Below are 13,244 nucleotides of genomic sequence, written 5' to 3' on the forward strand. Positions count from 1 at the left end.
AAAAGCTGTTCCTGAAGATCTTGAATCTGCATTTGAAGAGTTGGCAACTCAGCATGGTATTGATTTATTTGGCTCAGGTGAAGTTTCAAACACATCCGACAGTCAGTACAATGAGTTCAGTTTTGAGTCTTTGGGCAAAAGTGATGATGTGAATCTTTTTGATGATTTTTTAGGTCCTGACATAAATGATACGTCCGATAAATCTGAGGTGCCTTCTGTTGCAGCCTTTTTCACTGGTTTAGACATTCCAGAAATACCTGTTGCCTCCAAAGCAGTAGATGCAGCTCCTGTGAAACCTCTTGAGGATGACTCTTTCAGTAGAGAAACAGTCATTAGTCAGACAGCTTCAAGCATTGACTTTGTTACTCCAGAAGTTGATAGTTCCAGTGTTAATCGAACTGAAAAGTCAGAATCAGATCCACACGAAAATGAAAAAAATGAGTTTATTGATGTTAATAGTGCTCCAAATAAGAATGATCAATTACATGTTGAGCCTGCCCAATCATATGCTCTCACACAATCGGGCCTAACAGATAAATCAGGTTCCGATGAAAGCGACAAAACACAACAGTTTACTGATCCTGAGACTGTCACAGTGAGCTTCAGTGATCTAGATGCTATGGAAGTGCATAGCTTTCCTGAAGGACAGAGTGTTAATGTCCCCATATTCCATATGTCAGTGAGTTAGAGCTCCCACCAGCTGCTGCATCAACTGTTGACATTGCAGGTATACCTGAGGTCTCCAATAGCTTCTCACAGGAGAACATGACAGACAGTTTGACACAGTTAGGTGATAGTCTTGTTAATATTGATGTCCTGAGTATTCACACCGAGGCATCTGACATGTTAAAAAGTAGTTATGAGGCCCCATTTGACTGCCAAGATGTAGAAGTGAGTCCAACATCTGGATCTAGTGTCATTCTTGAGAGTGTTGTGTCCCTGGAAAATGCTGAAATAACATCCACACCAGTTGGTGGTTCAGAATCAGAAGTTTGTAAGATTCCTTCCTCTGACATGTTACTTGAGGACTCACAGACTTCTCCAGATGAGAAGCATCCTGCAGACAAACCTGAAGTTACAGGATTAGAACCAACTGCATTGTTCAATCAAAACAGAGGAGACGACTCTGCTTTTGCAAATGTTGAGACAGAATCAGAAGTGTCTGTGAAACAAGAGGATAGTGACATTAATTTTGAAGAGAATTTATCATTTTCCATTGAACCACAAGGGAAGGAGAATTATGAATCTGAAGATAATACTTCATTTGACATGGTTGGGTCTTCATCAGATGTTGAAATCATCACTGAATCACCTACATATTCCATGGACGAGTTGAATGAATCAGAAATTGCTGTTGTGTGTGAACCAGTAGAGATTGTGCCATCTGACTCGCCTCCAAACATGTCACCATCTGTTGAGATTGGACATCCTTCCAAGGATGCTGTTCAGGACTCCATGCCATATGCTGGACCCACTGCCACTCCGCGTCTGTTACCAGCAGACACTGACAGCAATGGAGATGAGGTTGCAACAGGTGATGTTGGAGCTCATGCTGATGAAGGTATTTCAGGTGAAAGTCAAGTTGTCATAGACACAGACAAGGATGATGACACATTGTCTGCTTTGGAGGAACAAACATTGAGCACTGAGTCAAATAGCCCTGAGGAAGTCTGTGAGACAAATTTGAGACATTCAGAAAGTGGAACTGATAAAGCTGATGAAGTGATATCAGGCCCAGGACCAATACCTGATACTGTTTCAGAGGCTGAGTCAGAGGATGTTGTCTCCGAGATTGGCCTTCAGAGCACAATAGCCATTGAACAGACCCAAGATATGGTTGAGGATCATGGTGTCTCCGGTCAAATGGATGATGACATTCAACAGATTGTAAATCAAACTGATGTGTTTGAAGTTATGGTGACCAATCAATCTGAGGTGGTTGAAGAAAGTAGTGATCCAGATGTTTCAGACAATGTTATTCCCAACAAAGAATCTGATAACCTTGATGATTTCTTTTCATCAGGTAGTCTGGTTGCACAAGACAATGATGTATCCCTGAAACCTGATTTCCAAGCAGACATTGTTGATGACAATTTATTACCAGTGCAACTCTGTGATAAAGATGAAATTCCAACCACCTCATTTTCAAATATTTTGACTGAAGATGCTGTTGGTGAAACAGACACAGAAAAGGAAATCCATACCTTTGAGACTAATGCACCCATTCAAGGTATCTCTCCAGAACCACATCAGCTGCCATCTGACTTCACTGGTTTTGAGCAGATTCCTGTGCCAAATGATTTATCTTTAGTCCCTAATTCTCACCTGTCAATAAATGAAGACCAAATTGTTGTTGAAACTCCACAACCACTAGATCAATTCATTGATGTTAATATGTCACAGCAGATACCATCAGATGAGGATGATGGCTTCACTGACCTTGAAGGTTTTAATCAGATCCCTGTGCCAGATGACTTACCCTCAATATCTGATTCTGAGCAGTTTACAAGCTTTACTGATCCCAAATCTCAATCTGACATAAGTATAGAAACAAAAGAGAACACTACAGAAGTTACTAGTTCATCAGGCATAACATCAAATGTTATCGATGACTTTGGCCAACAGTTCATCCCTGGAAGGGACACCTTGGAAGAAAGGACTTCAGAACAAAATGATGCCCCAGATGTCACGAGTCATGTGTCAGAGCATGATGCCCCTAAAGAGAATGCTGAGAAAGAGGATCAAACTGATGCTGAACTAACTGATTTGATCATGGCTGACAGTCTAAAGACTGAAGATGCTGTAGTTGAATCTGAATCTGTGAATTTTGCTGAGAATGTGATAAATGTGAATGCCCCAGGTTCATCCTGTTATCTTGATGCTGATGCTGATCATCATGATGTAGATGTTCCATCACAGACTGTCAAACCTTTTGACTCTGATGGTGCTCCCACTGAAACGAAAAGTGAATCACCAGAACTCATGTCTACTCAATTTGAGGTTGACATAAACCTTGATACAGGACATTCAGATCAAGTATCCAGTTCAGAGCAGGGGTCGTGGGCATCTGATGTTTCGGAAGCTGGGAGTGATCAATCTATCAATGATTTTGAGGACCTTGGTATGACAACACCAGAACAAGTGGAAGTGAGCCAAACAGGTGATGGGAGCACTGTGTCTACTGATTCCTTATTGGATGGCTTTGTTGAAATATCCAGTAGTCCAGTAGGAGGTGGCATCGGTGAAACCAGTGAAGCTGAGGCAAATTTAGATTCTAAGTTCCCAGAAAGCACTGAAGCTGGACAAGATGGTGAGACTGTTGATGGAACAGGAGAGGGATTCCTTGTCCTTAGTGGATCAGAGGAGGACAAACAAGCAAAATTATACAATGATGGCTCAAATGAAAGTAATGTGGGTCAAGGCATAATTGACTTTCCAGATTCGTCATTGACTGACTCCCAAGAATCTGCAGCATTCCTTGACTTATCAAGCTCTCAGGAGGGTCTAGTTGAGGATAATGATGAATCTGGTATGTCTGAGACAAGTGTAGTAAACAGAGCTTCTACAGTCAGAGAAATTAACATAGACACTGGTCGGGAACAAGCTGCAGATAGTGGTGTGTTAAGCATGTCCCCACCAATAGCTTCAAGTCAAACAGAAGAAATCATATTGAAACCTTTTGAGGATTTGTCTTCAGACGTAAATATGCAACCACGTCAGGATACAATGACAGATCCTGCTGTATCTAAAGCTGCACCAGTGATCCCACAAGAGGACAGTGCTAGCTTATCACCAACTGATAATAACATGGAAACAAATCTGCCATTCAATACCCTTACGCCTATTAACAATGAAACCATAGGTACAAATGGCTTAATATCAACAACAGATCCTGAAGCAGATCCTGTACAAATTCACAGTCCCGTCTCAATCCAAAACCAAATGAAAGGAGATCTGACATCTTCCAATGAATCCTCGGTTCTGAATATTGATGATTCAGATGCAGTCCTTCCTGTAATGACCAAGCAAACTGAAGACCGTGATCCATTTGGCCTGACATCTGGTGAGAACACGGTATCAAGTATTGAGGCATCAGATGCATTCCCCTCAGTGGAGCCAGGACCAACCACGTTTGCTGTAGTAACTCCTGGTGAAAACAGTGCTCCAAATCTTGAGACACTAGATACGTTCTCCTTAGTAGAGACAGAAAACAGTGATCCATTTGGCCTTGCAGTTCCTTCTGGTGAGAACACTTTGACAAATCTAGGTGCATCAGATTCATTTGGTCTGACATCCAGTGAGTACACTGTACCAAAAGTAGGGGCATCGGTTGCATTTGCCTCAGTAGAGACAGAAGAAACTGCAGACAGTGATCCATTTGGCCTGACATCTCCTTCTGGTGAGAACACTGATTCAAATCTTGTGGCATCAGTTGCATTTCCCTCAGTGGAGCCTGGACCAACCACAGACAGTGATCCGTTTGGTTTGACATCAAGTGAGAACACTGTTCCAAAGCTGGAAGCATCAGATGCATTTCCCTCAATTGAGACAGAACAAACAGCAGACAGTGATCCATTTGGCCTGGCATCTCCTGGTGAGAACACTGATTCAAATCTTGTGGCATCAGATGCATTCACCTCAGTGGAGCCTGTACCAACAACCGACAGTGATCCATTTGGTCTGACATCAAGTGAGAGCAGTGTTCCAAATCCTGTGGCATCTGATGCATTCACCACAGTGGAGCCTGTACCAACAACAGACAGTGATCCATTTGGCCTGCCATCAAGTGAGAGCAGTGTTCCAAATCCTGTGGCATCAGATGCATTCACCACAGTGGAGCCTGTACCAACCACAGACAGTGATCCATTTGGTCTGACAACAAGTGAGAACAGTGTTCCAAAGCTGGAGGTATCAGATGCATTTCCTTCAATTGAGACAGAACAAACAGCAGACAGTGATCCATTTGGCCTGGCAACTCCCTCTGGTGAGAACACTGATTCAAATCTTGTGGCATCACATCCATTCCCCTCAGTAGAGCCTGGACCAACCACAGACAGTGATCCATTTGGTCTGACATCAAGTGAGAACAGTGTTCCAAAGCTAGGAAGCATCAGATGCATTTCCTTCAATCGAGACAGAACAAACAGCAGACAGTGATCCATTTGGCCTGGCATCTCCTGGTGAGAACACTGATTCAAATCTTGTGGCATCAGATGCATTCCCCTCAGTGGAGCCTGTACCAACCACAGACAGTGATCCATTTGGTCTGACATCAAGTGAGAGCAGTGTTCCAAAGCAGGAAGCATCAGATGCATTTCCTTCAATCGAGACAGAACAAACAGGAGACAGTGATCCATTTGGCCTGGCATCTCCTGGTGAGAACACTGATTCAAACCTTGTGGCATCACATCCATTCCTCTCAGTGGAGCCTGTACCAACCACAGACAGTGATCCATTTGGTCTGACACCAGCTACTGTTGAGAACATTGTTCCAAATCTTGATGCTTCAGATGCACTCCCCTCAGTGGAGCCTGTACCAACCACAGACAGTGATCCATTTGGCCTGGCATCTCCTGGTGAGAACACTGATTCAAATCTTGTGGCATCAGATGCATTCACCTCAGCGGAGACAGAACAAACAACCGACAGTGATCCATTTGGCCTGCCATCAAGTGAGAGCAGTGTTCCAAATCCTGTGGCATCTGATGCATTCACCACAGTGGAGCCTGTACCAACAACCGACAGTGATCCATTTGGCCTGCCATCAAGTGAGAGCAGTGTTCCAAATCCTGTGGCATCTGATGCATTCACCACAGTGGTGCCTGGACCAACCACAGACAGTGATCCATTTGGTCTGACATCAAGTGAGAACGGTGTTCCAAAGCTGGAGGTATCAGATGCATTTCCTTCAATTGAGACAGAACAAACAGGAGACAGTGATCCATTTGGCCTGGCATCTCCTGGTGAGAACACTGATTCAAACCTTGTGGCATCAGATGCATTCCCCTCAGTTGAGCCTGTACCAACCACAGACAGTGATCCATTTGGTCTGACATCAAGTGAGAGCAGTGTTCCAAAGCAGGAAGCATCAGATGCATTTCCTTCAATCGAGACAGAACAAACAGGAGACAGTGATCCATTTGGCCTGGCATCTCCTGGTGAGAACACTGATTCAAACCTTGTGGCATCACATCCATTCCCCTCAGTAGAGCCTATACCAACCACAGACAGTGATCCATTTGGTCTGACACCAGCTACTGTTGAGAACAGTGTTCCAAATCTTGATGCTTCAGATGCACTCCCCTCAGTGGAGACAGAACAAACAGCAGACAGTGATCCATTTGGCCTGGCAACTCCCTCTGGTGAGAAGACTGATTCAAATCTTCTGGCATCGTATCCATTCTCCTCAGTGGAGCCTGGACCAACCACAGACAGTGATCCATTTGGTTTGCCATCAAGTGAGAACAGTGTTCCAAAGCTAGAGGCAGCAGATGTGTTTCCCTCAGTAGAGACAGAACAAACAGCAGACAGTGATCCATTTGGCCTGGCAACTCCTTCTGGTGAGAACACTGAGACAGATCTGGGTGCATCAGATGCATTCCCCTCAGTGATGTCTGGACCAACCACAGACAGTGATCCATTTGGTCTGACATCAGCTACTGTTGAGAACATTGTTCCAAATCTTGATGCTTCAGATTCACCCCCAGCAATACAAACAGTAGACAGCAATCCATTTGGCCTGGTAACTCCTTCTGGTGAGAACACTTTCACAAATATTGTGCCATCAGATGCATTCCCGTCAGTGAGACCTGGACCAACCACAGACAGTGATCCATTTGGTTTGACATCAAGTGAGAGCAGTGTTCCAAATCTAGAGGCAGTAGATGTGTTTCCTTCAATTGAGACAGAACAAATAAAAGACAGTGATCCATTTGGCCTGGCATCCAGTGAAAACACTGAGACAAATCTTGGGGCACAAGATATGTTCGCCTCAATAGAGACAGAACAAACAGCAGACAGTGATCCATTTGGCCTGGCATCTCCTGGTGAGAACACTGATTCAAACCTTGTGGCATCAGATCCATTCACCACAGTGGAGCGTGGACCACCCACAGACAGTGATCCATTTGGTCTGACATCAGCTACTGTTGAGAACATTGTTCCAAATCTTGATGCTTCAGATGCACTCCCCTCAGTGGAGACAGAACAAACAGCAGACAGTGATCCATTTGGCCTGGCATCTCCTGGTGAGAACACTGATTCAAATCTTGTGGCATCAGATGCATTCACCTCAGTGGAGCCTGTACCAACAACCGACAGTGATCCATTTGGCCTGACATCAAGTGAGAGCAGTGTTCCAAATCCTGTGGCATCTGATGCATTCACCTCAGTGGAGCGTGGACCACCCACAGACAGTGATCCATTTGGCCTGCCATCAAGTGAGAGCAGTGTTCCAAATCCTGTGGCATCTGATGCATTCACCACAGTGGAGCCTGTACCAACAACCGACAGTGATCCATTTGGCCTGACATCAAGTGAGAGCAGTGTTCCAAAGCTGGAAGCATCAGATGCATTTCCTTCAATTGAGACAGAACAAACAGCAGACAGTGATCCATTTGGTCTGGCATCTCCCTCTGGTGAGAACACCTTGACAGATCTGGGTGCATCAGATGCATTCCCCTCAGTAGAGCCTGTGCCAACCACAGACAGTGATCCATTTGGTCTGACATCAGCTACTGTGGAGAACATTGTTCCAAATCTTGATGCTTCAGATGCACTCCCCTCAGTGGAGACAGAACAAGCAGCAGACAGTGATCCATTTGGCCTGGCATCTCCTGGTGAGAACACTGATTCAAATCTTGTGGCATCAGATGCATTCACCTCAGTGGAGCCTGTACCAACAACCGACAGTGATCCATTTGGTCTGACATCAAGTGAGAGCAGTGTTCCAAATCCTGTGGCATCTGATGCATTCACCACAGTGGAGCCTGTACCAACAACCTGGACAGACAGTGATCCATTTGGCCTGACATCAATTCCTTCAATTGAGAGAACAGTGTTCCAAATCCTGTGGCATCTGATGCATTCACCACAGTGGAGCCTGTACCAACCACAGACAGTGATCCATTTGGTCTGACATCAAGTGAGAACATTGTTCCAAAGCTGGAGGCATCAGATGCATTTCCTTCAATCGAGACAAAACAAACAGCAGACAGTGATCCATTTGGCCTGGCATCTCCCTCTGGTGAGAAGACTGATTCAAATCTTGTGGCATCACATCCATTCCCCTTAGTGGAGCCTGTACCAACCACAGACAGTGATCCATTTGGCCTGACATCAAGTGAGAGCAGTGTTCCAAATCCTGTGGCATCAGATGCATTCTCCTTCGTGGAGCCTGGACCACCCACAGACAGTGATCCATTTGGTTTGACGTCAAGTGAGAACACTGTTCCAAATCTGGAAGCATCAGATGCATTTCCTTCAATTGAGACAAAACAAACAGCAGACAGTGATCCATTTGGCCTGGCATCTCCTGGTGAGAACACTGATTCAAACCTTGTGGCATCAGATCCATTCACCACAGTGGAGCGTGGACCACCCACAGACAGTGATCCATTTGGTCTGACATCAAGTGAGAACACTGTTCCAAAGCTGGAAGCATCAGATGCATTTCCTTCAATTGAGACAAAACAAACAGGAGACAGTGATCCATTTGGCCTGGCATCTCCTTCTGGTGAGAACACCTGGACAAATCTGGGTGCATCAGATGCATTTAAATCAGTGGAGCCTGGACCACCCACAGACAGTGATCCATTTGGTCTGACATCCAGTGAGAATTCTGAGACAAATCTTGGGGCACAAGATATGTTCCCATCAATAGAGACTGGAAAAACAGCAGACAGTAATCCATTTGTCCTGGCAACTCCTTCTGACAAGAACACCTTGACAGATCTTGGGGCATCTGATTCACACCCTTCAGTGGAACCTGGAAAGGCAGTGGATAGTTTTCCATTTGGCTCAGCATCTTCCCAGGACGACACTGTTCACAGTACTAGTGAGCAAATTTTCTCAGCAGAGACCAGTCAGGTGTCAGACAGTGATCCATTTGGCCTGACAAATCCCTCCCAGAATGATACTGTTCCAAATCTTAGTGCATCAAATACATTCCCTCCTTTAGAGACAGCTCAGATGGCTGACAGTAATCCTTTTGGCCTGATATCACAGGTTGAACCAAGTAGACTTGAGACTGGTGACATGTTTGACGTCAGCCCTGGTAGTAATGTGGAGACTGGCACCAGTCATCAGAACCCCATGACAGATTCTGGGATGTTATTAGACTTCATGCAATCTGGTTCTGAGGCACCATCTCGGACAAACAGTGGCATCTCAGCCGACATGTTCGGATCCTCACCAGATTTTACATCTCCCTCATCTACTCAAGACTTCGAGCCAATCAGCTGCTGATACAAAAGAATCTGACCAATCAGTATTGTTGGATATGTTTGAAAAACCACCTAATACCCAAAACATTGAGCCACAAAGCAGTGACACTTCTTCACTTGTTGATCTTTTTTAAGATACCCTTTGTTCAATAAGAAAAACACATGGGAGTATCAAAACAGCCTTTGACACTTAACAAATGTTTTTTAGCTGTTTGTTTTTCAGATGGGGCATATTACTTAAATATTCATTCATACAAGAGGAATTGTTGAAAAAAAAAATTATACTGTGAATAAGATTTAAAATACATGTAAATATAGTCCAGACTTGGGTAATTTAACAACAAAAAATGTCTGAACTAAAAATTACCTTTTTATTCACCACTGTTCCATAATTATGTAATCTTGTTTTCACTGAGAGGTATTGTTGACCTTGTCTCCATCTGTAACAGCTGTTCCCAGAGAGAATGAAGCGGTTGGTTGAAAGACAGTTCTCTGTTGAACACTACGCAATGTTTTGTTTATATTATCTATTTCCTCATTCCCTATTTTTTCTATACAAAGTAGTCAAATATTTACAACTCTGAAATAGATATACTTGTTATGTGATAAGACACAGCGCAGTTTAACCAAAGGTGTATCGCAACCGAAATCCTATCTGTTTTATTCATACTTCCTCGTATTACTCAAGCTGTTGAACGTGTGAACTCATGGTTGAGATTGACACAAAGACATTCTTCATTACTGAATTCACCTCTTGATAGTAGGTGAGTGTTAGTACAAATAAATACATTAACTTGTCCAACCAATTGTTATATGCAAAATGTTCAAGAAATATTATGACTAGGTGTATACAACTTTGCCTTTTTTCGTTTTTCTAACAGAATACATATTACTTCCCTTATAAACAAAATACTCAAAATTTGCTTAGTACCAGTCCTTTGACTTAAGACGGCAAACTTGGTCCTGAGCAAATATTGAGTAGTCGAGATGTCATCTGTCTTTGTATGTTAATTATCCAATTTCCACCCATTTGTATGGTTTGCTCTCATAACAAGTCTTGGATCCTTTACTTTACGATCTTATGTTCTGCACTTTTTGTCTTTGTTGTATAAATAATTTAGGTTTTGTGGCCAAGATCACATGTCATAGGATGTTCTGAGAAGCAATGACAAGCTGACGAAGTGAGGTTTTTTATTTCTGTTAGTGCAACTTTCTGATGTTTAATCTTCATATGGCAGACTTTGATAAAACTGTTCACTAGTTTATGAAATAATCTGTTTATTAGCAGTGTCACCTTGAATCCATAGCACATATATACATTTTATGGCATTAGTTTAGTTTGTGAGTCTATGTTAGTGATTGCTTATCCATGATAGTTCTACGGTTGTGCTTCAAGTTCATATTAGTTGTCCATGTACTACTTTTGTAAATGTAATAGTTTCCTGTATACTAATATTCAGTTGGGGTGTTGAGTCATCTCAAGGTTGTCGTGATCGATTGTGAGCATGCTTATAAATTGATTTAATTACTGATTATGAACGCATAATATACGATGTGTTGTGTTAATTCTGATTGGGTATGTTAATTAGCTTGCAATGTGGTTTCTTTACCAGTGTTGATAATCTGTTTTGCTTGAAGCTTGTTGATCGATTCATCTACCCAATGCATGTGCAATATAATCCAAAATACAGATCAGTGATCATCCAATGTTTGGAAAATAGGACATGATTTCCATGTTCGCATTCATCCGATTTAATTCCTGGAATATGAAATATAAAATAACTAAAATAATGGTTCATTTAAATACATTTCATTGCAGTTAAACCATTTTCATGTAGGAGGTTTTAATGTCTTGAAGGATGAATTCTTAACTGGTTATTGTTAGTGTCCGTGTTGGTGGAATGGCACTTGTTCTAGTCAAGTAGAAAAAGGTGCTGAGGTTTTAAATGTTATTCATTGAAAGTCAGAAGTGGTTTTAGAACAGATAGTCCATGGTAGTGTTTTTTCATATGTTTCCCTTCACAGCACAGAATATTCACATGTAGGAGTTTTGTAGGCAACACCTATGTGTACACGCGAAGTAATCAGTTTATGTATAGTCATATATAGGTCATAACTTGTATTATGGTGCTGTTACATTGATATTCTTTACAGCAAAACTATGTATGGAATGATAATAGAACAGTAACTGAAATAATGGTATTTCCAGTACATAGTGATCACAAGCTGTTATTAATTCAATTGTTCTTCGATAAGTGACAATAAATATAAGCATTTGAATGGATTCAATTAGCTTCCATTAATGTTATTATAATTAGATAATATTCATTTCAAATCTGTCCTTGACTATGTTTCAAAGTACTTACTGTCAATTTTCTTCACTAGTTCACATTTCACTTCTCTTCACAAATCTCATATTCTTTGGAGCTGTGGTCTTTTTGAGTCACCCTGTTTATCGGATGCGATTCTAAACTATAAAGACAATGATCGAGATGCAATAAAAAGAAAAATACCGGTAAATTTTAAAAGTGATTTCTGAACAGAATTGTTAGTTGATTGAATTGATTTGAAAAAGTCTAGGAGAATAAAATAATCAAAAGAAACTCCACCTCCAAATGTCATCCTCTGCATCTGCAGGGAAGAAAATATAAATTTTCATGTTTTCAATTTCTTTTTTCACCTTTGTGAATATTTGGGCAGGTGGATGTGTAAAACCTAATTATTAAAAAATATATGCATTTGGTGTGTCTTGGTATATAGTTAATGCATTGAATATGAACTATTATCCTCACCCACCTGTAAATACAGTATTGGTTCATTGTATCAATCATGCCTTGATATGTATAATACAAATCACTTTCATGGATGATAACTACAGTATAATGGTTGTTCAGTTTTACTACTATTGTGGTGTAACAACTATAAGTTATGCATTATTATCATATAGGTTGTGAGATTGTATTGAGTCTGCTAGTATTTAAACAAGTTTGTATGCTATATGACGTACTGGTCATTGTTATAGTGGTCGTGGAAGTACTTTCCTCCATTGCCCAGCCATAGTACATGATTAATTGGTGAGTAAAATTTTCAAGTTTAGTTGCCTTATTATTCCAGGTCATACCCCTAAATAACATTGTGTATGTGTAAAATATAGACATTTCTAAGGACCATTTGATTCTTTCATATTACTTAATACATTATTCATGACTATTGTTTAGTTTTGTAATATGAACGAATCATATTTTTTCAACTTTGGTAGGTAAGAACTTTAAATTTGGACATTATCTGTTAGTTTCAATCCCTTCCCCTGTACTGCCCCTCTGTTGATGTTTGATGATAAAGTGTGCTCAAACTGCATTGTATTAAGCTAAACCTCTAAATGTAGCTTTTTAAATTGATCATGGTAGGGAGTGTAATGTAGTTTTGTTAAAAAGCATCATAGATACTTTTTTTTATAGAAAAACAAACAAATATTTCATTTATGTTGTGATACCATACTTTCCTGGAAATTGGCATTTTATAATGTCTTCACTTTGCATATATTCATTTTACAATATCATTTAACTGGATTACAATATTTACATTTACTTTATTTACATCAAAATGCTGTCGGTGATTTATGCGTGTCCCCTTTCTTATATGAAATGGTTGAAATTTCAGAGTTGAATTTCCTCAAACATATCATTTTAAATGTTGATTTATGTATTAATCACTGATGTTAATAGTACTGATTTATATTTATTTACAGTCTGTGTCCTTGACTCTATAAATCAAGTGCCAATAAACCCACTGATTGTCATG

The 13,244-nt window shown here is 41.2% G+C and overlaps 1 protein-coding gene across 1 annotated transcript; it reads left to right on the plus strand.

Moving 5' to 3' along the window:
- Positions 1-758: 758 nt before the first annotated feature.
- Positions 759-13,244, plus strand: LOC124289311 (mucin-5AC-like). The gene is made up of 6 exons (XM_046725919.1): positions 759-2,264; positions 2,376-4,103; positions 6,499-6,695; positions 7,182-7,952; positions 8,066-8,528; positions 8,826-13,244. The coding sequence occupies exons 1-6, from the start codon at positions 766-768 to the stop codon at positions 9,463-9,465; spliced, it is 5,298 nt and encodes a 1,765-aa protein (XP_046581875.1). The 5' UTR covers positions 759-765; the 3' UTR covers positions 9,466-13,244.

Source organism: Haliotis rubra, unplaced genomic scaffold (assembly GCF_003918875.1).
Source record: "Haliotis rubra isolate DU_JTF1 unplaced genomic scaffold, ASM391887v1 Scf44, whole genome shotgun sequence".
NCBI classification, from domain to species: domain Eukaryota; kingdom Metazoa; phylum Mollusca; class Gastropoda; order Lepetellida; family Haliotidae; genus Haliotis; species Haliotis rubra.

Coding starts and splice junctions, on each gene's coding strand:
- LOC124289311 (XM_046725919.1), top strand. CDS start 766: ATGACAGACAGTTTGACACAGTTAGGTGATAGTCTTGTTAATATTGAT. Junction 7,953..8,065: donor AAGTGAGAGCAGTGTTCCAA/ATCCTGTGGCAT, acceptor ACAGTGTTCCAA/ATCCTGTGGCATCTGATGCA. Junction 8,529..8,825: donor AGTGATCCATTTGGCCTGGC/ATCTCCTGGTGA, acceptor ATTTGGTCTGAC/ATCCAGTGAGAATTCTGAGA.